This window comes from Salmo salar, chromosome ssa11 (genome assembly GCF_905237065.1).
Source record: "Salmo salar chromosome ssa11, Ssal_v3.1, whole genome shotgun sequence".
In the NCBI taxonomy this organism is placed as follows: domain Eukaryota; kingdom Metazoa; phylum Chordata; class Actinopteri; order Salmoniformes; family Salmonidae; genus Salmo; species Salmo salar.
In genome coordinates, this window is record NC_059452.1 from 80,924,884 (window position 1) to 80,948,246 (window position 23,363).

The 23,363-nt window shown below is 43.4% G+C and overlaps 1 protein-coding gene across 6 annotated transcripts in view; it reads left to right on the plus strand.

Annotated features, from left to right (window-relative positions):
• The window catches only part of LOC106563272 (regulator of G-protein signaling 3), a 199,267-nt gene that overhangs the window by 132,410 nt on the left and 43,494 nt on the right, over window positions 1–23,363 (plus strand). For all 6 annotated transcript variants that reach the window (XM_014128717.2, XM_014128719.2, XM_014128718.2 and 3 more), the window contains one exon: window positions 6,831–7,748. In XM_014128717.2, coding sequence (XP_013984192.2) covers window positions 6,831–7,748 — 918 coding nt within the window. The remainder of the gene's footprint in view (window positions 1–6,830; window positions 7,749–23,363) is intronic.

Below are 23,363 nucleotides of genomic sequence, written 5' to 3' on the forward strand. Positions count from 1 at the left end.
CCTCAATTAGCTTGACTAACCGGTGCCAGTATATAGCCTCGCTACTATATATAGCCTCGCTACTGTATATAGGCTCGCTGCTGTTATTTTTCACTGTCTTTTTACTGTTGTATTTATTTCTTTACTTAACTATTGTTCACCTAATACCTATTTTTTACTTAAAAATCGCACTGTTGGTTAGGGCATATAAGTAAGCATTTCACTGTAAGGTCTACCTACACCTGTTGTATTTGGTTCATGTGACAAATTAACTATGATTTGATTTTCTGCGGTGGTCACACCGACTTTGCAGGGGATGTCACACAGCTAGCCAGCTAGCCCCGTAATCACGTCACTGACATTTTCCCTCTGACCTTCTACTGAGATTGATAATGTCTTTGAACATGACCCTTGACCACCAGAGATGGGCTGTCATATCAAGTGGCCATTATAAAAGATGACTCTGTAAGGCATCATAGTATAGGGACACAGATCGTTGAAGTGATATTTTTCATTACTCTTAAATTTTTTATGACCTCATCCAGGAAGGAGACGAGGCGGAGGTTGGTGGGGAAAAATAGGCCTCTTGTTGTGCTGAAATATTAATGAAAATAGACTTGCTTTTAATAAATCTTATTCCCGATGCCCCCAGGTCCCCTAAAGTGACTAATATTGTGTCGCTCCATGGACCGTGTTTTTTCCTGTAATATTGCTGTAATATTTCCCCCCATGTCACATAATGGTGTTGTATATGCTGTTCTATACCTTCACTTTCTCTTAGCAAATGGCAAGATACCTCCAGGAAACAGGAAATCCAATCAACTGTATACTCTGCTCCTAGAACTTAATAATAATATAACCGCGGGAGTAATACGTATTATTGAGTAATAACTGAGGTACAAGACAGAGTCCACACATTTACAGATAGGAGTAGTAATAAACATATATTAAGGAGAGTTGTGAATCTCCTTCTATATGCTAGAGAACTTTCATTCTGTTTATAGCGCAATGAATATGAGATGTTTTATGGGAACACTTTCCCGTTTTCTCATCCTGTTGTTCTTTGCGCTACAGCTCTTTTTCGTCCCCTCCTTCATTCTGACCATTCCTCTTCTCCGTTGTTTTGATCTTTTGTTTGGTCACAATGGAGGGCCTTGACAGGTAAACCGTCATTGCTGCCTCGTCCCTCTCTCCTTGGAGTGAGGGATAGGCGGAGGAGGGTGGCCATGCAGCTCATGTGGCCAGTCAGTAATGACAATCTATTGCCCTTTCTCAACTAATATTGAAGTGCAACAAGATCTCACGGTTTGACTTGAGTATTCAACGGTTGAAAAAGAGGGAGAACAGGGACCTGGACGAATGCCTTAGCGCTCCAGTCACCTGGTTGCATAGTAAGCAATCATGCTCATCCACAAATATATTCTCATAATGTGGTGTCCTAAAATGATATCATAGGAAAACGTCATCCTGTCATCCTTTATGGTTCTACCAATTGAAGATTATGTCAATTGGCCATGCCCCCAGCGGGCTTTGAGGTGCCAATGGGAAAATATGTCAACCTCTTGATGCTTATGTGAATACATCACATTCAATGGGAAAAGATGAGTGTCAACCAATTGATGCTTATGTCAATACATTGCATTCAATGGGAAAAGATGGGTGTCACAGGGTTGATGCTTATGTCAATACATTGCATTCAATGGGAAAAAATTAGTGTCACAGGGTTGAATGCCAATACATTTCCAGTCAATGGGAAAAGATTTCAACCAATTGATGCTTTTGTTAATACATTCCAGTCAAAAAGATGAAAGGATGAGACTCACACACAGACAGACCTATCTCTCATCCCCCCTCCTCTGTTTCACGCTTCTCTCCCTGAGAAGACTGATTTTCTGGATGTTTCCTGGTCTGACAAACACCGCTGTAGCTCTGTCACCTTCCACCACAGATGAGAAAGGCTGACATCGGTGGATCCGGTGGATTGAGATGCAGCCCATACAAAAACAGATATCTCTACATTTTGGCGTTTCATAGGATTTTTTACAATTATACTTAATAGATTTCTGTGGGGGGTCAGACATCGACTCTAGAGGTTTTTAACTTACAAATCGGATGCAGAGCTGTGTGTGTGCATGTGTATGTGTGGTATGGTATGGAGATGAATCCCCTCTTAGTGATCTCTCAGACGGCCACTAATATGCTCTCTAATTCATGCGTGTTAACCACCTGCCAGGCCCATTCAGAGGGACGTGAGGACATGAGTGGATTAACTAGACACAACTCCCTCAGAGAAAGGTGACTTATGAGGACATTGGGTTTATTGACACAAAGCAACCCCAATTCTGTGAGATGTGACATACGAGGACATGGGTGTATTGACATAAGAGGACATACTGTTCCATATCAGTCTCCCCCTCTATGTCTGGTTTGCGAGGTCCTTGAGGCTCAGTTACAGTTAGACCATCACAGAAGTGAGGCGCCTCTGTGACAGACTCAAGTGAGTTGAAGTATAGGCCCAACATAAGACCAGGTCTTGTTCAAATACTTTGAAAGTGCATCCTCCTTTCCTTGAATGCAATCACTCATTGAATCTAACATGACTGGTTGGTTGGAAGCTGATCAATGGAACCTGTTTTTTCACGTTAGATCAGTGACACTAAAGAAAAGGACAGGCTGGACTGTATCTTGAGCGAGGTTGAGGAGGGATGTTGCCACTATAGTGCATCTGTAAGAAAGCAGGAATGTTGTCCTTAAGCCATTTTCCCACAACTTTGGAAGTATGCTTGTTGTTATTGTCCATTTGGAAGACCCATTTGCGACCAAGCTTTAACTTCCTGACTGATGTCTTGAGATGTTGCTTCAATATATCCACATAATTTTCCTACCTCATGATGCCATCTATTTTGTGAAGTGCACCAGTTCCTCCTGCAGCAAAGCACCCCCACAACATGATGCTGCCACCCCTGTGCATCACGGTTGGGATGGTGTTCTTCGGCTTGCAAGCCTCCCCCTTTTTCCTCCAAACATAACGATGGTCAATATCGCCAAACAGTTCTATTTTTGTTTCATCAGACCAGAGGACATTTCTCCAAAATGCACGATCCGTAGTCTGGCTTTTTTATGACGGTTTTGGAGCAGTGGCTTCTTCCTTGCTGAGCGGCTTTCCAGGTTATTTCGATATAGGACTCATTTTACTGTGGATATAGATACTTTTGTACCTGTTTTCTCCAGCATCTTCACAAGGTCCTTTGCTGTTGTTCTGGAATTTATTTGCACTTTTCGCTTCAAATTACGTTCATCTCTAGGAGACAGAACGCGTCTCCTTCCTAAGCGGTATGACGGCTGCATGGTCCCATGGTGTTTATACTTGCGTACTATTGTTTGTACAGATGAACATGGTACCTTCAGGCATTTGTAAATTGCTCCCAAGGATGAACCAGACTTGTGGAGGTCTACAATTTTTTTTCTGAGGTCTTGGCTAATTTCTTTTGATTTTCCCATGATGTCAAGCAAAGAGGCACTGAGTTTGAAGGTAGGCCTTGAAATACATCCACAGGTACACCTCCAATTGACTCAAATGATGTCAATTTGTCATGTTCGTCGTAGGAAGGAGACCAAAGCGCAGCGTGGGTATTGTTCCACATCTTTTATTTTAATGTGAAACTTTACAAAACAAACAATAAACTACAAACAAAACACAAACTGTGACGAAAGAGGTGCAACATGCACTAACTCAAAATATTCTCCCACAAACATAGGTGGGAAAAACAACTACTTAAATATGATTCCCAATTAGAGACAGCTTACACCGAGGTTTGCTTGGTCTTAACTATTCGCAATCACAGCTCATACTGTGGGTTTGCTTAGTCTGGAGAGGATTTTCTTAGGAGGGACTTATATTCGTAACAGTAGAAGAGAGTGTTCCATGATGCCTGATCATGTCTGTGCTCACGGAGATGGGCCAGTGACTTAGTTCAACTTCAAAGGGAATGCAATTCTCTCACATTAAAGGTTTAACATCACATTACATCATTTCACAAATAGTTTCATCTTTACTCATTCATTTTATACAAGAGATAGATGCAAACCCCATAATTGAGAAATGTACACATTCAGAGATATAGTTATGTGTGTTTCCTGTCCTCTCTGAGGTCACCAAATGAAACACACTTGTCATACCCGTCCCTTAAGTGTTCATGGACCATTCCCACCTTCTCACAAGTGGACATATTGTTTCATTTTCCCATTTTGGGGATTTAGGAGTTCGCCACGTGAAATCCTTGGTTCACTCTGTGGTCTCTCTGCATGAAAAGGGGGAGAGAGTTTCTACCAGGAATTTACGACCTGAGATAACAGAACCTGGGTGTAGGAAAGAGTGAGAGAGGGGGAAGTCACAATCTACACCCAGAAAGGACCACGTCATGACAGTTCAGTGCTTCTTCTTTCTTCCTAGGGATAAGGATGAGAGAGAAAAAAAATAGAGGGGGAGTGACAGCAACAGACAGAGACACAGAGCGAGGGATCATTTGTAATTGAAGAATGGTCTAATGGTTCTGTTTTGTTCTCTCAAACTGCCCTGGGCTTCTATGATACAAGGAAGAAGCAGCCCCAGCTAAGTGTTTCTCAACACAATTATTTTGACTGTCCTTTATATTCCTGCTCTCCCTCTCCGCTCCTATTTCTTCTGCTACTTTCTTTTCTCTCTTTCTTGCCCAACTCCTCCTCTCACCCACTGGGCTCTCATCATCCACCCATCCCATCTCATGTTTCCATTTAGCTCATGTGATGCTACACCGGGAGAGTAATGAGGGTGGTGCTAGTGGTCTGATAGCGTAACGTTAATCATTGATGACCTACCTGTGCTCCGCTCTTCTCCTCTCCTCCCAAGTCCTCTCCTCAGAAACATGGAGAGCTTTTAGCCCGACAAGGGTCTCTTTCATCCTCCTCTCTCAATACTCTCAACCTCTGTCCCCTCTGCCTTCAGATCAGCCACGGGAGAGAAAGAGAGAGTAATGACTTCTTAGCCAACGGCCACAGAAGCACATGACAGTGCTGGACAAAGCTGAAATGAATTAGGTTGAGTTGTGTTTTTGTGATTGAGTGTTTCGACCATTCTTTTTTCACTGGATATGTAGAGATTTTCTTGTGAAGGACACTTGAAGGGAATTGTGTGTGTGTGTGTGTGTGTGTGTGTGTGTGTGTGTGTGTGTCCCAGTACGGTAGTAGATGGCTCTGTTAGACTGGGCTCTGAAATGGAACATGTGTGTCTGACAGGACAGGTGGCTCCTTTGTGTCTCCTGCCATATCTCCACTGGAGAGGGAGGGAGAGAGTGTGTGTGTAAAAGAGAGACAGAGAGAGATACTGATAAAAAGAGAAAGTGTGTCTGTACATGCGTCTGCGTTTACGCATTTACCATGGTCTTACAGAAGTTTATAATCAAACCTTGTATCATTCTATCTTTTTAAAATCTCAGCTTTACTTTTTCAACCAAATAATGCATACAAATGCAGTATTTGATGTTTAAAACATGACAGGGTCAGAGCAGGGATTACTATCAGGAGAATTGTGGATTGTATTTTCCCTTGACATCCAATCTGATAATGCCCTCACTTTTCCTTGCCGTCTATTGAGAGAGAGAGAGAGAGAGAGAGAGAGAGAGAGAGAGAGAGAGAGAGAGAGAGAGAGAGAGAGAGAGAGAGTCCTCGGTTTTCCGTCCTGTTTTCTCTAAGCCGCCCTATCTCTTATAGAAGTGTGTCTCTTATAGAAGTTTGTGTCTCTTATAAAAGTGCAATTCACTGTAAAAATAACAGCCCCCGTCATCATCAGTCTGTAGCTAGTGAACTGTACAATGAGGCCCTCTCTCAGCAAGGGAAGCCTACCATCACAGTGTGTTCCAGAGTGTCTTTCTTCTTCTTGTCTTTCTTCATTTCATGTGGCTTCTCTTTCCTGCCTAAAGTCAACAATTCTCCACATACACCCAGAATCACTGGCTTCACCTTTACCAGGACGTTGTTGATAGTTTGTACTGAGCCATTAGTTTCTTAGGCATGTAACACACTTCACAGGTCAATAGGATAGGAATGGATTGCTGTCAATAGGACAGCATTTAGATCAGGCCTGGTCTGGGTATAGGCTTGTTTCTCTATTGATCGGACAATATGGGATGTGTCTTAATAGCTTTTTAGTGATTGGGAGCATTTCAGCACGGGTCTGGTTGACTGTCGATGGGTTTCTTTGATTGTTTGTCTTTTCCTTATTTGACATGTTTAATGGATGCAATTGAAATGTTGATGCCTTGAATCGTCAGTAGTGAAGTGCATTGCACCAAAACTGAATTAGCTGAGGCTACACATTTTTTGCTTTAGCCCAGCACTAATAAATGTGATATGTTCTAATATCTCTGACTCTCTGTGTCTGTGTGTCTGTGTGTCTGTGTCTCTGTGTCTCTGTATCTCTCTCTCTCTCTCTCTCTGTCTCTGTCTCTGTCTCTCTCTGTCTCCTCTCTGTCTCTATCGCTCTCTCTGTGTGTGTCCTCTACCTATGTGTGTGTCTTTGTGGTTGATAAGGTGTGGAAGACAGGTCTCTTTTGGATCCCGCTCCTGTTAGGTTTTGATTCACTTCTTTGATTCACGGCTGGCCTGAGGTTTAAAAGTTGCAGGTGGGGCAAGAGGGAGGGAAGAAGGAAGGGAGGTAGTGGGACGGGACTGCATAGCATCATGGGTCTCCAGAGACTCATGCTCCTTTCTCTTTCTACCTCATTCTCTCTCTCTCTCTCTCTCTCTCTCTCTCTCTCTCTCTCTCTCTCTCTCTCTCTCTCTCTCTCTCTTTCTCTCTCTTTCTCTGTCTCCAGATGCTTGAGCCCAAAGTGGACACCCCTCCATGTGAGCTGGGAGTAGGCCTACCCCTGCCACGGGGATCCGAAGAGGACCTCCTTTACCCCTACCCTTCTAGCCCCTCAGTGCCCCTGACTCTGGGCAGCCCACAACCCTCTGAGCCCCTCACGCCCCTGGAGGAGGTCTGTACCCCACTGTGTGACGAAGAGGAGCACAAGGTGCCCCCCACCCCGCCCCCCTCCACCGAGGGAGAAGACTGCAAGAGCATGGAGGGCACCGAGCCCGAGATCTGGAGGGATAGAGAGGAGGAAGTGGAGGTGGAGGAGGAGGAGGAGGAGGAGAGGAAGGGTGAGGAAGAAGGAGAGATAGAGGAGGGTGGGGAAAGAGAGATGGAGGAGGGAGGAGATGCGATTCCCTCAGCGACGGATGACGAGGCCCCGTCAGACCCCCCCGACACCAACGCCCACCCCTCCTCCTCTTCCTCCTCCTTCATCATTCCCGAACTCCGCCTAGACCGCTCCTTCAGCGCCGATGCTCTCTCCTCACCCAACACCGACGAAGAGTACGACGAGGATGATGAAGACGATGAAGAAGAAGAAGAAGATGATGATGATGATGAAGATGACAGCGATGATGCCTACCCAGCGCGCCGCGACAGTAAGCGCCGTAGTATGGTGGAGGGCTCTGCCTGCGAGAAGCATGGCGGCCGGCTGAGCGTCCAGAACTCACTGCGGCGCCGCACGCATAGCGAGGGCAGTCTGCTGCAGGACCCACGCTCTACCTGCTTCACCTCAGACAACACCATCAACTGCCTGGACGCGAGCCACGGACACAAGGGGGGCTGGTCGCTGCCCTCGCCCAAGACCCTGAAGAAGGAGCTAACCAAGAACGGAGGCTCCATGCACCAGCTCTGCATGCTTTTCTCTGGCAGGAAGGTCAGTACAGAACCATGCTCATACACACACACATAAACACATACACCAACGTATGCACACACATACAGACTCACACACACAAAAACACACAGATGCGCACACGTTTTAAAGTCTTGGGTCGATATAACACTGATCACACTGGAATAGTCAAGTATTCACTGTAAATAGTTTTATCATGAGTCTTTGTGTATGTTCTGTGATACCATGTATGGCTTAGTTTGTCATGCGATGGGTTTCTTGGGAAGACTACCTGTTTCCATTTTAGAGATTGGGCGCCATCCGTGGTGAAAATGAGAACTTCAACTTTAGAAAATCTCATTTCAGTTGAGTGTGCAGTATTCCATTTTGTCCAGTAGAGGGCAAGCAGTGTCTGGTTCTCTTATTCTATAAAAGCACAGGAGCATAACCTCACCTCAACAATGATACACAAGCTGTATTATTCCATGTGACAACCCTTGTGTTTTTTTGGTTTTACTATCCTTGTGGGGATCAGAAGTCCTCACAAGATATTAAAACAAGGAAAATGCAGATGGTCCCCACAAGGAAAATGCTATTTTAGGATTAGGGGTTAGGTTTAGGGTTACAATTAGGGTTAGAGGTTACGATTAGGATAAGGGGTTAGTGTTAGGGTTCGGATTAAAGTGCAGACATACCAGTACGATTGTCAAACATTTGCCTGCCGACGGACAGTACTTAGTGCCTCTGAACAGTGTTGGCAGTCAATATGTTATGATGTAGATTCCAGGTTGGCTAGCTAGCTAATGTTTTATTAAAAAAAGAAAATTGGGGGGGGGTGGATCAGCTTTAATATTGTGGATATATTGTTGCTTCCATCAATGTAATTGTCTGAATCATTTCCAATCCCCCATATATTCTTTGGGTAAATATATATATATATTTATATACATACATACATACACATACCCACATATATATACAAATACACATATATATATATATATATATATATATAAATTACTTGTGTCATGCACACAGTAGATGTCCTAACCGACTTGCCAAAACTATAGTTTGTTAACAAGACATTTGTGGAGGGGTTGAAAAACAAGTTTTAATGACTCCAACCTAAGTGTATGTAAACTTCTGACTTCAACTGTATGTATATATATATATATATAACAGTTGAAGTTATATATATACCTTCCATTATTATTCCCCACAAATCCTACCACCCCTCCCCTAATTGGAGTAAACTAATAAATATAACACTTACTGTAGGCTTCTACTTCCAGCGTATACATACTATATACATTTTACAGACACAATCTATTTTACAATGGTTATATTTTGTTTGTTTTTAGTCCTGACCTTCCTCTATTTCTGATGTCCATCCAGTTTGATTTCTAGTTGTCATATATTTGTAACTGTGCTATTTTATAAAAGTTCTGAACCTTTTTACATTTTACAGACCCTGTATGTTTTACATTTGTTATCTTGTTGTTATTAGTCCCACCCTTCAGCTCCATTCATCTACCTCTTAACACCATCCATATTGGATTTCTATTTGCCATATATTTTCCAACTGTGCTATTAAGCTTCACAAAAGTTCTGAACCTTTCTATTCTCATAGTTTCTACAGATTGTAAATTAAAGATAAACATTTTTGCAAAAATAATTATTATATTACTGATCGATTGACTATGACTTTTGAAATCACCCAGTATTGCTATCTGCAGTGTTAGCTGCAGGTAAATGTTGCAATTCTTCAGCCATTCCTGGACCTGTGACCATAAACAAGCTACATATGGACAATACCAATATAAATGATCTAATGACTCTGCCTCCTTACAAAATCTGCAGAGCTGGGAAGATTGTATCCCCCATAGGTAGAGCAGACATTTTCATATATCTGTGTTAGCTGCATGTGTGACAACTCCACCAGTCCTATTTATGATATTATTTACAAAGATTATACCTTTTTTTTATTTATTGAAAAACACTTTTTTTTATCAATTAGTCTATTTGAGTTTAACTACAATATTTGTTGTATTATTTGTTCTGTCTTTTCAGGTGGATTAAACTGAAATTGCAACCAGCTTTCTATGGCTTGTTTAAAAAATAAAGATATTTTGGAGATTTTTAGCCTACATTGCATATGAAGTGTGACTGGCTCATGATGGATGTCCTGAGAAAATGCAAAAATGTTTTCCTGTTTGTTGTCACTCCTGTAGGCTCCCCGACGTGGGGGTTAGTGCCCTCTGATTGGCTCAATATCAAGTTGTTGGCCACTGATGAGCATTGCGATTCTACAAGTAGAAACAGCAGGTTCGTCGCTATCGGACCAGCTAGCAGCAGGTCCCTCTTTTGTTCCAGCAAGAGAAGGAACGGCCTATCACTGTAATAACTATCTATCGGCAGTGAGATCTTTCATGCTTTAGAGTTAGGGTTAGGGAAAATAGGATTTTGAATAGCAATCTATTGTTTGATCCCCACAAGGATAGTAAAACAAATGTGTGTGTTTAGGAGGGAGAAAGAGAGAGCAGGATAAAGGGGTAAGAGAGGCAGGAGGTATGGTTGCGCACTGAATTAGTTTTTGTATACAAAATGTATGTGTTTGTTGACCACTTCTTGATGGTCTTGGTTGTCCCAGCATATTTACAGTTCAAACAGATCTGCTGGCCAGTAGTGTGACTGTTTGCTGTTAGTGGGTGGTAAGTAAGTATCTGAGAGCACAGCAGAGGCTATGGAGAAAGGGAGCATTACTCCAACTGATAAGGATGATGAAAGAAAGAGAAGGAGAGGAGAGAGCAATAGAGGAGAGTGAGTGAGAGCATGAGTGCAAGTAAGTTTATCTGAGCAATATAGAGAAAGACCTCTAGTGGAAGCTTTAGCTGCTGGTCCGATAGGGAGCCTTAAATGGCGTTGTGTTCTCTGCGTTGTGTTCTCTCCCTCCCGCTGAAGGAGGGAGGGAGGAATGTAGCTACTGTAGTGGGCTCAGCCTATTGGTCTTGGAAGATTCTGGGTGTAATTTGACTAGTTATTGGCGTCATCGACCCAGCTCTACAGCTGTGTTTCCATTATTTAAAAGGATGTCAGCCCCTCACATTAAATCATGTCATCTCTAGGTTAGGGGGGATCTAGATTGTGTGTGTGTGTGTGTGTGTGTGTGTGTGTGTGTGTGTGTGTGTGTGTGTGTGTGTGTGTGTGTGTGTTTCTCCTTTCACCTCTGACCCACATGGTTTTACAGGCCTATTGAAGGCAGGCTAACATCGATACATGAAAAATGCTGAACAAATGCACTGTATTTACTCTCTGACACTTCCAGGGCCAAGTGGCACCCAACTCAGCTTCACATCCAGTAAGGCACTGTTTTTTAATGTGCTGCTGCTGCCCTCACAAGTCTAGCCAGTGACACAATCAATCACAGAACTCTCAACCCTGCACATCCATGCACATAATATTGTTCACCTTACTACATTTTTTTCATTAAAATGAATATGAACAAATTATGAATTTCAAGTGTGATGGAAAGCTTCTGTCCACCTGTTCTTCCTTCCTTCCTTCCTTCCTTCCTTCCTTCCTTCCTTCCTTCCTTCCTTCCTTCCTTCCTTCCTTCCTTCCTTCCTTCCTTCCTTCCTTCCTTCCTTCCTTCCTTCCTTCCTTCCTTCCTTCCTTCCTTCCTTCCTTCCTTCCTTACATTTACATGTACATTTAAGTCATTTAGTATAGACTCTTATCCAGAGCGACTTACAGTTAGTCCATTCACCAATAAGATAGCTAGGTGGTTGCTCCGTAGGCAAGCACCATGGTCTTGTAGAGAATGTGAGCTTCGACTGGAAGCCAGTTTAGTGAGTGGAGGAGCGGGGTGACATGGGAGAACTTGGGAAGATTGAAAACCAGGCGGGCTGCAGTGTTCTGGATAAGTTGCAGGGGTTTGATGGCACAAGCAGGGAGCCAGCAGTAGTCCAGACGGGAGAGGAGAAGTGCCTGGATTAGGACCTGCATCACTTCCTGTGTGAGATAGGGTCGTACTCTACAGATGTTGTAGAGCATGAATGACAGGGTGGTGTCCGGGATCACGGCAAGGTTCTTTGCACTCTGGGAGGGTGACACTATGGAGTTTTCAACTGTGAAGGAGAGGTCTTCGAGCTGGCAGGCCTTCCCCGGAGGAAGAGCAGCTCTGTCTTGTCGAGGCTGAGCTTGAGGTGTTGAGCCGACATCCAAGGTGAGATATCTGCCAGGCACGCAGAGATGAGTGTCGCCACCTGGGTGTCAGAAGGGGGGGAAAGAGAAAAGTATTTGAGTGTCATCCGCATAGCAATGATAGGAGAGACCATGTGAGGATATGACAGAGCTGAGTTACTTGGCATATAAAGAGAAGAGGAGAGGGCCTAGAACCGAGGCCTGGTGGACACCAATAGTGAGAGTATGGGGTGCAGAAACAGATCTTCTCCACGTCACCTGGTAGGAGCGGCCTGCCAGGTAGGATGCAATCCAAGAGTGTGCAGAGCTTGAGACGCCCAGCCCTGAGAGGGTGTAGAGGAGGATCTTATGGTTCACTGTGTTGAAGGCAGCGGATAGATCTAGCAGGATGAGAACAGATGAGAGAGAGAGTTAGCTTTGGCAGTGTGGAGAGCCTCCGTGACACAGAGAAGAGCAGTCTCGGTTGACTGACCCGTCTTGAAGCCTGACTTATTAGGGTCAAGAAGATCATTTTGAGAGAGTGAAAACGAGAGACGGGATCAGAGACAGCACGCTCAAGTCTTTTGGAAAGAAAAGAAAGCAGGGATACAGGTCTAAAGTTTTTAAAGTCAGATGAGTGGAGTGTTGGTTTCTTGAGGAGAGTAGCGACTCTGGCCATTTTGAAGTCAGAAGGGATGTAGCCAGTGGTCAGGGATGAGTTGATGAGGTAAGTGAGGAATGGGAGGAGGTCTCCAGAGATGGTATGGAGGAGGGGATGGGGTTGAGCGGGCAGACCTCACTAGATGCAAGATTTCATCTGGAGAGAGAGTGGAGAAAGAGGTTAAGGCACAGGGTAGTTCTGTGTGAGTGGGACCAGTGGACTCAATAGGCTGAGTGAACGAGGAGCGGATGTTGTCAATCTTCTATTCAACATGGTTGAGAAAGACGTCAACAACTTTGGGGAAGGGGGTGGATGATTGAGGGAGGAGAATGTGGAAAAGAGTTTCCTAGGGTTAGAAGCTTGAAATTTAGAGTGATAGAAAGTGGCTTTAGCAACGGATACAGAGGAAGAGAAAGTAGAGAGGAGGGAGTGAAAGTATGATACAGATGGCAGTAGGACACAGCGTGTGAATGGACCCTACAGTATTACCACATAACCCATCTGGGTTAAAAACGATTCTCTACATGGTGCTGTAACCCAGATTTACACCATGGGGAAGTATACCCTGCAGTATCCAACATAGCCCCACGCCTTGTCTCTGTGTACTGTATATACATACACAAATAATGGTGGTTTTTAAAGGAAACATACTTGACCTTCTGAGAGATGTGTGAGTGGCTTGCATCAAGTGGAGTTAATTAGTTATGGGCAGGGCTTGATTTAGTGACAAAAAACACAAATTCCACAATGTAGATATTTTACATCTCTTGTGGATAGTTTATTTTAATTTTTATTAAGAATATATTGATTGTTATTTCGTAGAATTGTTTTAGAAAAAAACACCAAAATGTTTCGACCAGGTCCATCACCGCTACCTCCCATTGGACAGCGGGAGAAAGGCATTGTGGGATATTTATACCCAACTCCCCCCCGTGGATCACGGCATGTTCTCCAAGGCTGTCAGAGACACCTAGTCATTTAGCGATTGTTGCTCTGTGTTACCAAACATCACACTAGATGAGAAGGATGGAGAAAGAGAGGGGCAAATGTTCTGGTCTCCTCCATCCTTCTCACCTCTTAGCTATGTGGTGTTTACATTTTCCTTTAGTAGTTCTGATTTACATGGTCTGGTCCTCTTTTTTTCCGCTCTGCTCTTTTTCTCTGTGTTTGAAGCCTTTAGGCTTCATAAGGACAGAGAGAAAGAGAAATATAGTTCGAGAGATTGGCACCCACCAAGAGTGAGCTGGACTCAATCTCAGTGTGATGACAAAATCACAATGGCTTCTTTTTTTTCCACGCGTCACACATGTGCCTGAACTCCTTGTCTACTTCCCTTGTAGTGCCAGAATAATTCTTAGAGATGTGTACCTTACATGCAGTTCGTAACATTGACTATGCAATTTGTGTATTAACAAAGTCTATTAAATTGAATGATCTGCCACTACACCCTATTACACACAGAACCCAGCCCAGGATATAGCCTAGCCCTCAACAAAGATACATCACACTCATATACAGTCCCTATCTGACTCAGAGCTGCAGGTTATTGTCAGAGGGTTACACTTGGAATTCATGTTTAGAAAAGTGCATAGAGAGCATTCCAGGCAACACAGGTGCTGGGGTAATCTGAGTTTACAAGGTCAAGCCATTAAGTTGATGGGAGTTGGAGCTCTGTTTGAAATCGCTACATAAACACATTCAATCTTAACAAGCTGTGGAAAACAGAATTTTATTGTGTTTACTGAGAGAGCTTACATTTTTTCTGTAGAACCACACACGAGGATGCACAGAAACATACATTGCATTCGGAAAGTATTCAGACCCCTTGACTTTTTTTGTTACGTTACACGAAGGGGTGGGCAACTCCAGTCCTCAGGGGCCTGATTGGTGTCACACTTTTTCTCCATCCCTAGCAAAAACAGCGGATTAATCAAATTGCATTCAAAACTGAAGATCATGATTAGGAGATTATTGGAGTCAAGGGTGTTAGCTGGGGCTGGGGCAAAACAGTGACACCAATCAGGCCCCCAAGGACTGGAATTGCCCACCCCTGTCGGATACAGCCTTATTCTAAAATTGATTCCTTCATAACTCTATACACAATACCCCATAATGGCAAAGCAAAAACAGGTTTTTAGACATTTTTGAAAATGTATAAAAATAAAAAACAGAATAACATTTAGATAAGTATTCAGATCCTTTACTCAGTACTTTGTTGAAGCACCTTTGGCAGCAATTACAGCTTCAAGTCTTCTTGGGTATGTTGCTACAAGCTTGGCACACCTGTATTTGGGGAGGTTCTCCCTTTCTTCTCTGCAGATCCTCTCAAGCTCTGTCAGGTTGGATGGGGAGCGTCACTGCACAGCTATTTCCAAGTCTCTCCAGAGATGTTCGATCGGGTTCAAGTCCGGTTGTCTTTGCTGTGTGCTTACGGTTGTTGTTCTGTTAGAAGTTGAAACTTCGCCCCGGTCTGAGGTCCAGAGTGCTCTGGAGCAGGTTTTGATCAAGGATCTCTCTGTACTTTGCTCCGTTCATCTTTCCCTCAATCTTGACTAGTCTCCCAGTACCTGCCGCTGAAAAACATCCCCACAGCATGATGCTGTCAACCACTATGCTTCACCAGGTGCCAGGTTTCTTCCAGAAGTGACACTTGGCATTCAGACCAAAGAGTTCAATCTTGGCTTCTTCTGACATGAGAATCTTGTTTCTCGTGGTCTGAGAGTACTTTAGGTGCCTTTTGGCAAACTTCAAACGGGCTGTCATGTGCCTTCCATCTGGCCACTCTACTATAAAGGCCTGATTGGTGGAGTGCTGCATAGATGGTTGTCCTTCTGGAAGGTTCGCCCATCTCTACAGAGGAACTCTGGAGCTCTGTCAGAGTGACCATCGGATTATTGGTCACCTCCCTGACCAAAGCCCTTCTCCCCCGATTGTTCAGTTCTGCCGGGCGGCCAGCTCTAGGAAGAGTCTTGGTGGTTCCAAACGTCTACCATTTAAGAATGATGGAGACAACTGTGTTCTTTGGGACCTTCAATGCTGCAGACATTTGTTGTTACCCTTCCCCAGATCTGTTTCTTGACACAATCCTGTCTCAGAACTCTACGGACAATTCCTTCAACCTCATGGCTTGGTTTTTGCTCTGACATGCACTGTCAACTGTGGGACCTTACATAGACAGGTGTGTGCCTTTCCAAATCATGTCCAATCAATTTAATTTACCTCAGGTGGACTCCAATCAAGTTTAGAAACATCTCAGGGATGATCTATGGAAAATGGATACACCTGATCACACAAGTGTGTGTGTGTGTGTGTGTGTGTGTGTGTGTGTGTGTGTGTGTGTGTGTGTGTGTGTGTGTGTGTGTGTGTGTGTGTGTGTGTGTGTGTGTGTGTGTGTGTGCTGATGTGTGAATGTTCTTCAGAGACAACGGGGGGAAGCACACCTCACACTGAGAGAGATGGATGGTAAGATGAAAGGTGAGTGCAGCGGTATGCGGAACCCTTCCATCCATCTGTCCATCCTCCTTGGATTTTCCATGGACTCCACCATAATATAACTGTTGAACAACTGCCTAAAGGCAACAACTGCCTGAAGACGGTGCTGTTTTGACATACCACGATTATAATACTACTGCTTCTCACAAACCCCAGAAGTATTTTTGCCTCTTCAATTGATTCTGCATAAACCGTCTTCAGTTGGTTAGTCACGGTATGTGAGGACCACAAAGACCAGACCACAGAGTTGTGCTGTAGTTCCCTCCTCAGTCCAGAAAAAGGATATAGAGTGGTCTAAAGGAGAGCGAGGGGGAGACAGAGTGAGGGCGGGATGTTGCAAGGCAGAAACACAGTAGGCCTACAGAACAGAACAGAACAGAACAGAACGGAACGGAACCCTTAATCTGAGTCCAGAACATTTGCTCCTGTCCTATAATGTAATTTATATCATTGTTAAGCCATTCACTGTTCTCTCCAATAGGAACCAGATGGAGATGAGAGAAAAACTTGATCACTAACATTTGTATTTGATTTCGAGGCACTTTCAGGTCATGAATTTCAGTTCATGGATGAAGACTTCGTGTTTTATTTAGCTGAAAAGCAATTCAAGTAGAAGCCGATTTCCATTGAAAATGCTGGCATTGAGAAAGTACATGGCTGAATTTCAGTATCAAGGCCAGGGAGCTTTCCAGTGAGGTTCTCCCTGTGTAGTTTTCCTTAATGTGAAGTGTGTATGGTCTGTCACTACCTGCTGTTAGTACAGACTATTCTAAGTAGTCCAGTATCAATACAACACATTACACAATATCTCTTTGCGTCCTGGAAGAAAAGTCCCCTTGTTAAGAAATTGTCACCAATAAAAGTTACTTCAGCTGACATTTCCCCATCTGCATTTTATCAAAACACTTTAACTACTTGAACTCTCACCTCCTTTCTGACCAGATCTGGGCTTTGGATCATACTAGGCAGCTTCTTTCTAGTGTAGTTCCTCAGCTGGTAGCTAGAGTGCATAGTGAGAGAAGAGCACAGCCTTGCCGTGAAAAGGCCTCTTAATCTGACCTTTACAGTGCATAACAACAGTCCCAACAGCCAGTTAGCAAACCAAGTCACTACGTGGCAAACACAATGCAGGTTTCCATTGACCCAGATTTGTTCAACACGGGTGGATTTTTTATTTTGTCAAACTTTCTTTATTGTGACAAATAATGATAAACTGTGTTTTTCAAATAAATTATGATTGTTGAATCATTTTGAAGGTATACGGTGCAATTGATTTTATCATACAGTGCATTTGGAAAGTATTCAGACCCCTTGACTTTTTCCACATTTTGTTAAATTACAGCCTCATTCTAAAATGGGGAAGAAAAAAAATACAAATCCTCATCGGTCTACACACAATACCCCATAATGACAAAGCGAAAACAGGTTTTTAGAAATGTTTGCAAATTTATAAAAAATTAAAAACAGAAGTACCTTATTTACATAGGTATTCAGACCCTTTGCTATGAGATGCGAAATTTAGCTCATGTACATCTTGTTTACATTGATCATCCTTCATATGTTTCTTAAACTTGATTGGAGTCCACCTGTGATAAATTCAATTGATTGGACATGATTTGGAAAGGCACACACCTGCCTATATAAGGTCCCACAGTTGACAGTACAAAAACCAGCCATGAGGTCAAAGGAATTGTCCGTAGAGCTCCGAGACAGGATTATGTTGAGACACAGGAAGATCTGGGGAAGGGTACCAAAAAATGTCTGCAGCATTGATGATCTCCAATAACACAGTGGTCTCCATCATTCTTAAACGGAAGAAGTTTGGAACCACCAAGATTCTTCCTAGAGCTGGCCGTCTGGCCAAACTGAGCAATCTTGGCAGAAGGGCTTGGTCAGGGAGGTGACCAATAACCCGATTATCACTCTGACAGAGCTCCAGAGTTCCTCTGTGAAGATGGGAGAACCTTCCAGAAGGACAACCATCTCTGCAGCACTCCATCAGGCCAGTTGAAAGCCAGAGTGGCCAGATGAAAGCCACTCCTCAGTAAAAGGCACATGCCAGCCCGCTTGGAGTTTGCCAAAAGGCACCTAAAGGACTCTCAGACCATGAGAAACAAGATTCTTTGGTCTGATGAAACCAAGATTGAACTCTTTGGCCTGAATGCCAAGCGTCACGTCTGGAGGAAACCTGACACCATACATCCCATGCTGTGGGGATGTTTTTCCGCAGCAGGGACTGGGAGACTAGTCAGGATCGAGAGAAAGATGAACGGAGCAAAGTACAGAGAGATCCTTGATGAAAACCTGCTCCAGAATGCTCAGGACCTCAGACTGGGGGAGAAGGTTCACCTTCCAACAGGACAACGACACTAAGCACACAGCCAAGACAATGCAAGAGTGGCTTCTGGAAAAGTCTCTGAATGTCCTTGAGTGGCCCAGCCAGAGCCTAGACTTGACCCTGATCAAACATCTCTGGAGAGACCTGCCAAAGGTGCAAGTTTCACCATCCAATTATTTCAGATATACAGGAGTGCAAGTTTCACCATGGCACGGACCGTGGCGATACCTTGGCACGTAAGCTTTATTAGAATATGGCAAATATCGATTTTTGAAGTAGCATTCTGTCCATGCTGGCTTTTGCTGGCTTTTGCCGGCTACCTGAGACATGACCCATATGAAAATATATAAAATAAAATACCAAGATTCTTATATGTTTTTATAAGTAATACATATGGCAGCAAAAACACTTACAAAATGCATAGAAGATTTTTTGAATATCTGACATATGGGTGGTTAACATTTAGACATAACAGAAATGTTGTAAGTATTATATGTAAAACATACAAGAGTCATGTAAGCTAAGGCTTCTAAGGTCTCACATACATGGAACATACGAATTGCAAAGCACTTGGATCATTGTCATAGCAATCTATTTTACAAACATACAAAATACATGTAAGCTAAGCCTTCTAATGTCTTGCATACACTGAGTGTACAAAACATTAGGAACACCTTCTTACTCTTGAGTTGCACCCCCTTTTGCCCTCAGAACAGCCTCAATTTGTCGGGCCATGGACATTACAAAGTGTTGAAAGCATTCCACAGGGATGACTCCAATACTTCCCACAATTGTGTCAAGTTGGCTGGATGCCCTTTGGATGGTGGGCCATTCTTAATACTCAATGGTAACTGTTGAGCGTAAAAAGCACAGCAGCATTGCAGTTCTTGATACACTCAAACCAGTGAACCTGGATTTAACAAGTGACGTCAATAAGGGATCATAGCTTCACATGGATTCATCTGGTCAGTCTATGTCATGGAAAGAACAGGTGTCATACGTCATTGACGCATGCAATGTGACACTTATTGAAAAAATAAGCAAGAAGGAGGAGCAGGATGAAAGGAGGAGGAGGAGGAGAAGAGGAGTGAAAAAAGGAGGAAAGTAAGAGGTGGAGAGTAGAAGGAGGAGGAGGGGAGAAGAGGATGAGAGGAGAGGAGAGAAGAGGAGGAAGAGGAGAGGTGGAGGACAGGAAGATGAAGGGGAGAGAGGGAGGAGGAGAGGAGAAGGGGTAGGAGGAGAGAGGAGAGAGGAGAAGGGGTAGGAGGAGAAGAGGAGCAGGGGGAGGAAAGGAGAGAATAGAAGGAGGACAGGAGGAGGAGGAGAGAAGAAGGTGGAGAGGAGGAGGAGGAGGAATGATTTTGATAGCAGCAGTGAAACTATTTAGCTGGTAAGAGGAGATCTCTCAACAATCACTCGCATGATAGCACATTGGTACTAGTCTGGGCTTGGTTAGATAAATAGCAAAGGGCTAAGAAATCTTGACAAATGAAGGTGATACCATATGGTTTCTGGCATTGTCTCAAAATCATAAAGTCTCTGAAATGTATTCTTTATTGTTTCCATAATGAAAGGTACCCTAGCAATGTTGTCTCTCCTGCTCTCACCGATCCTTTCAAATTACTCAGTATCACAATAGCCTTTGGATGAACACGTTTAAGCCTCCTCCATCCCTCCATCCTGGATTAAATTCATATTCTCCTCCTCCATCCCGCCATCCTGGATTAAATTCATATTCTCCTCCTCCATCCCGCCATCCTGGATTAAATTCATATTCTCCTCCTCCATCCCTCCATCCTGGATTAAATTCATATTCTCCTCCTCCATCCCTCCATCCTGGATTAAATTCATATTCTCCTCCTCCATCCCTCCATCCTGGATTAAATTCATATTCTCCTCCTCCATCCCTCCATCCTGGATTAAATTCATATTCTCCTCCTCCCTCCCTCTCTTTGTAATCTCTTGTATTTTGGCCTGGCACATGCCACTCTTACTTTTCCTCAAGCACTTCCTTAATGTTCCTCTCCTCTGATCCTTCCACGTCTCATCTACCAAACTCCCTATTGTAGAAGATCATGTCTAGGTGGTGTGTATGTGAGATGATGTCTGTATGTGATAGAATTTGAGTGTATGTAATTGCCCTCGAGGGACAAAGAGAGAGAAAGATAAATATAATCTGTATATCTGTTCACGTGATCGTATTAGTCTTAGTTGGTAGATGATGGTGTGTGTCATTGTGTGTGTGTGTGCACGTGTGTGAGAGAGAGTCTGAGTATATGTTTTATGTCGGTATGTATGTGTGTATAAATCTGAGTATTACGTGTGTGTGTATGAAACAATTGGTGTCTTCTCTCAAGGCGTGCCTCACTGAGCATAGTTGTAGATAAATCAGCTGTCCAGTAGGAGATGCTTCCCAGCATTAATCATGGAAACTCATACATTGAAATGTATATTCAAATATTGTTTTTTTCTTATAGTAATTGTCATGATTTTTTTTATATGCTGACTTATAAAAAACAATGGGAAACCTTTAAGGAAAGAATTCTCAGAACACACACTTTTCTTATAACATTCACAGATGACTCATATAATTAGTTTGTATGTATGTCATACCATATCTATGTAGGAAATTCACCAACATCATCTATTCAATTGTGCATGTCATCACTCTTTTCCATATGGGGAAACAGATTGGTGGAAGTACATACAGGCTGTCAGGGCATACGTTATGTATATATATTTAGGTGTGAAGTCATTACGTCCAGCTGTTTTTATCGACGCGACAGTTCAATGGAAATGCACCCTAGCAGCAAATTGTCGCATCTATTTTCTCTGCAAACTTTCTAAATGTCGACAACAAAAAAAATCACAGAAGTTAATGGAAACATAGCTACAGTGCTAAATATATAACTTTCTCTCTGCCAGCGGTTTAGGGAACGACAACTGAAAAACGAGATATAGAGTTGTGAGGGGTGCCTAGTGTAGTGTTGTGGTAGTAAAGTTCAAGGCTGAAGCAGAACGGCTGTAACATTGACATTGGCCCGTTCTGTTATCTTAGCTAGCTCCTAAACATATGTAAAGATGCTATGTGGTCTACAGTATCAGTGTTTCTCTTTGTTTCAGACAACACAGCTGCGGTTACAGAAGCATTTAGCACAGGACCCAACTGAGTGTACCAGTCCAAACCACTGGCCAAACGGGTGGCTGTATTCTGGTTGTCTGGGACAATCTGAGGGGACAAAGGGTCATCGGGGGTCAGTCTCGTGTAGAACATTGGAGCTGGATGCGTCCAGTGAAACACTGAATGGGTAACATGTAAATATTTGCAGAGCGGAGTAAACGGTTTGTGTGTACAGGACATTCAACCCACGCCAAGGCCCCTCTAGTCTCCATTCAAAAATACCTGACTGGAGCACATGTGGGTTTTTAAAATGGCTTTCGATGTATCGTATTTTACAGTTCATCTTGCCTTGACTGGCGTTTATATAGTAATTGAATCACATGTTTTATTGACATTACAAGTACAATACATGAGGTAGACCTATAGCAGGAGACTTTCTCAGTGGGTTTTGTGAGGTTTGTACCCAATCATCTCGAGTAAGGTTTCCACCACGTCTTCCCGTGACCATTACTAATGGGTTTAGAACAGTATATATGAACTCATCGCCCTTTATCCAAACTTAACGCTCATGATGCATGTGCCATTGTTTGTCCATCTCCACCATCATCATCAGGGAGGTTTTGGGAAGAAGACGAAAGGGAGGATATGATTGTGTGTGTGTGCGTGTGCGCGCATCTGCGTGTAAAGAGGCATTAAGGTGGAAAGGATAAGTCTTTATTGTCCATATCCTGTATTACTCTGTCATAGAGTAAACTAAGGCACTGGCATGGCTTACATAACCCTGGGTAGCCACCCTTTCTTAGGGGAAGAAACCCTCGTCAGTTGTTGGGAAAATGAAGGGTCAGGGGTCTTTTTGTTGTCTGGGTCTTGAGTGTTAATCTCCTGTTTTAGCTTCTCTCTCTAACTCTCTCCGTTTTGATGAACAGTTGGCAAGTCCTGCTGGGATTAGAGTTGATGGATGTGAAGAATGGGGTTGTGGAGGAATTCAGCTTTCGGGGAGAGAGGCATGTGTACTGTTGAGAATGGAGCATAAGTCAAGGTAGAAGACACATTAATGATGAAGTAGGCCTTGTGTTTTGATGGCTATTGCCGTGGTTACACCTCTGAGACAAATGTTCCAAAAGTCCAACGCAGTGCAATGTTGTTCATAAACGATGGTTTGAATTCCATCCAATGAAGCTTTGGCCAAAAGTAGTGCACAACGTAGGGAATTGGGGAGCCATTTTATACTCGCCCACAGTCACAATGGCCACCTCTCTGTATTTATACCTATTCCTGAGTGGTCTAGAAACCCAATTCCAAGAGTTATGTGGCTTGTTAACACAGTTCCATGTTCCCCACCTCACCCTGTTCGGCTAAGTGTTAGAGAAAGCTAATGCAGGACAAATGTACTAAGTGGATTTGGTAGGGATGAGTAGTGGCCTGTGCCATATTTACTCTCCAAACCTGCTGCATTATTCTGCAAGGTTAGCGCGTGATGCTAGGTTATAAACACAACTTAATAGATGCTTGTGTGGTGCTCTACATGGTGTGAATGCCAACCCAGATAGAGATAGATGTAATGGATAACACATGATCCAAATGCCCTTCAGTGTGCTGGGGTAAATATACTGTGAGACTTGAGGATGGACATATTTAGATCTGGGAGAATGCTAGCTAAAAATATGCATTCTCCAAGGGGATGCCGCTTGACAGGCAGGAAGAGTGGAAGACATTTTGGCTCTGACATGAGGGGGGAAGAGCAGGCTCGCAGGGCAACTACAATAGCGGGTCTTCTTAGAAGAGCGATAAGAATGAGGTTGTCATGGGCTTATGAAGGAGTGTCAGAATGTTCTGATGTGGAGGCCTTTCTCTGTAACGTTG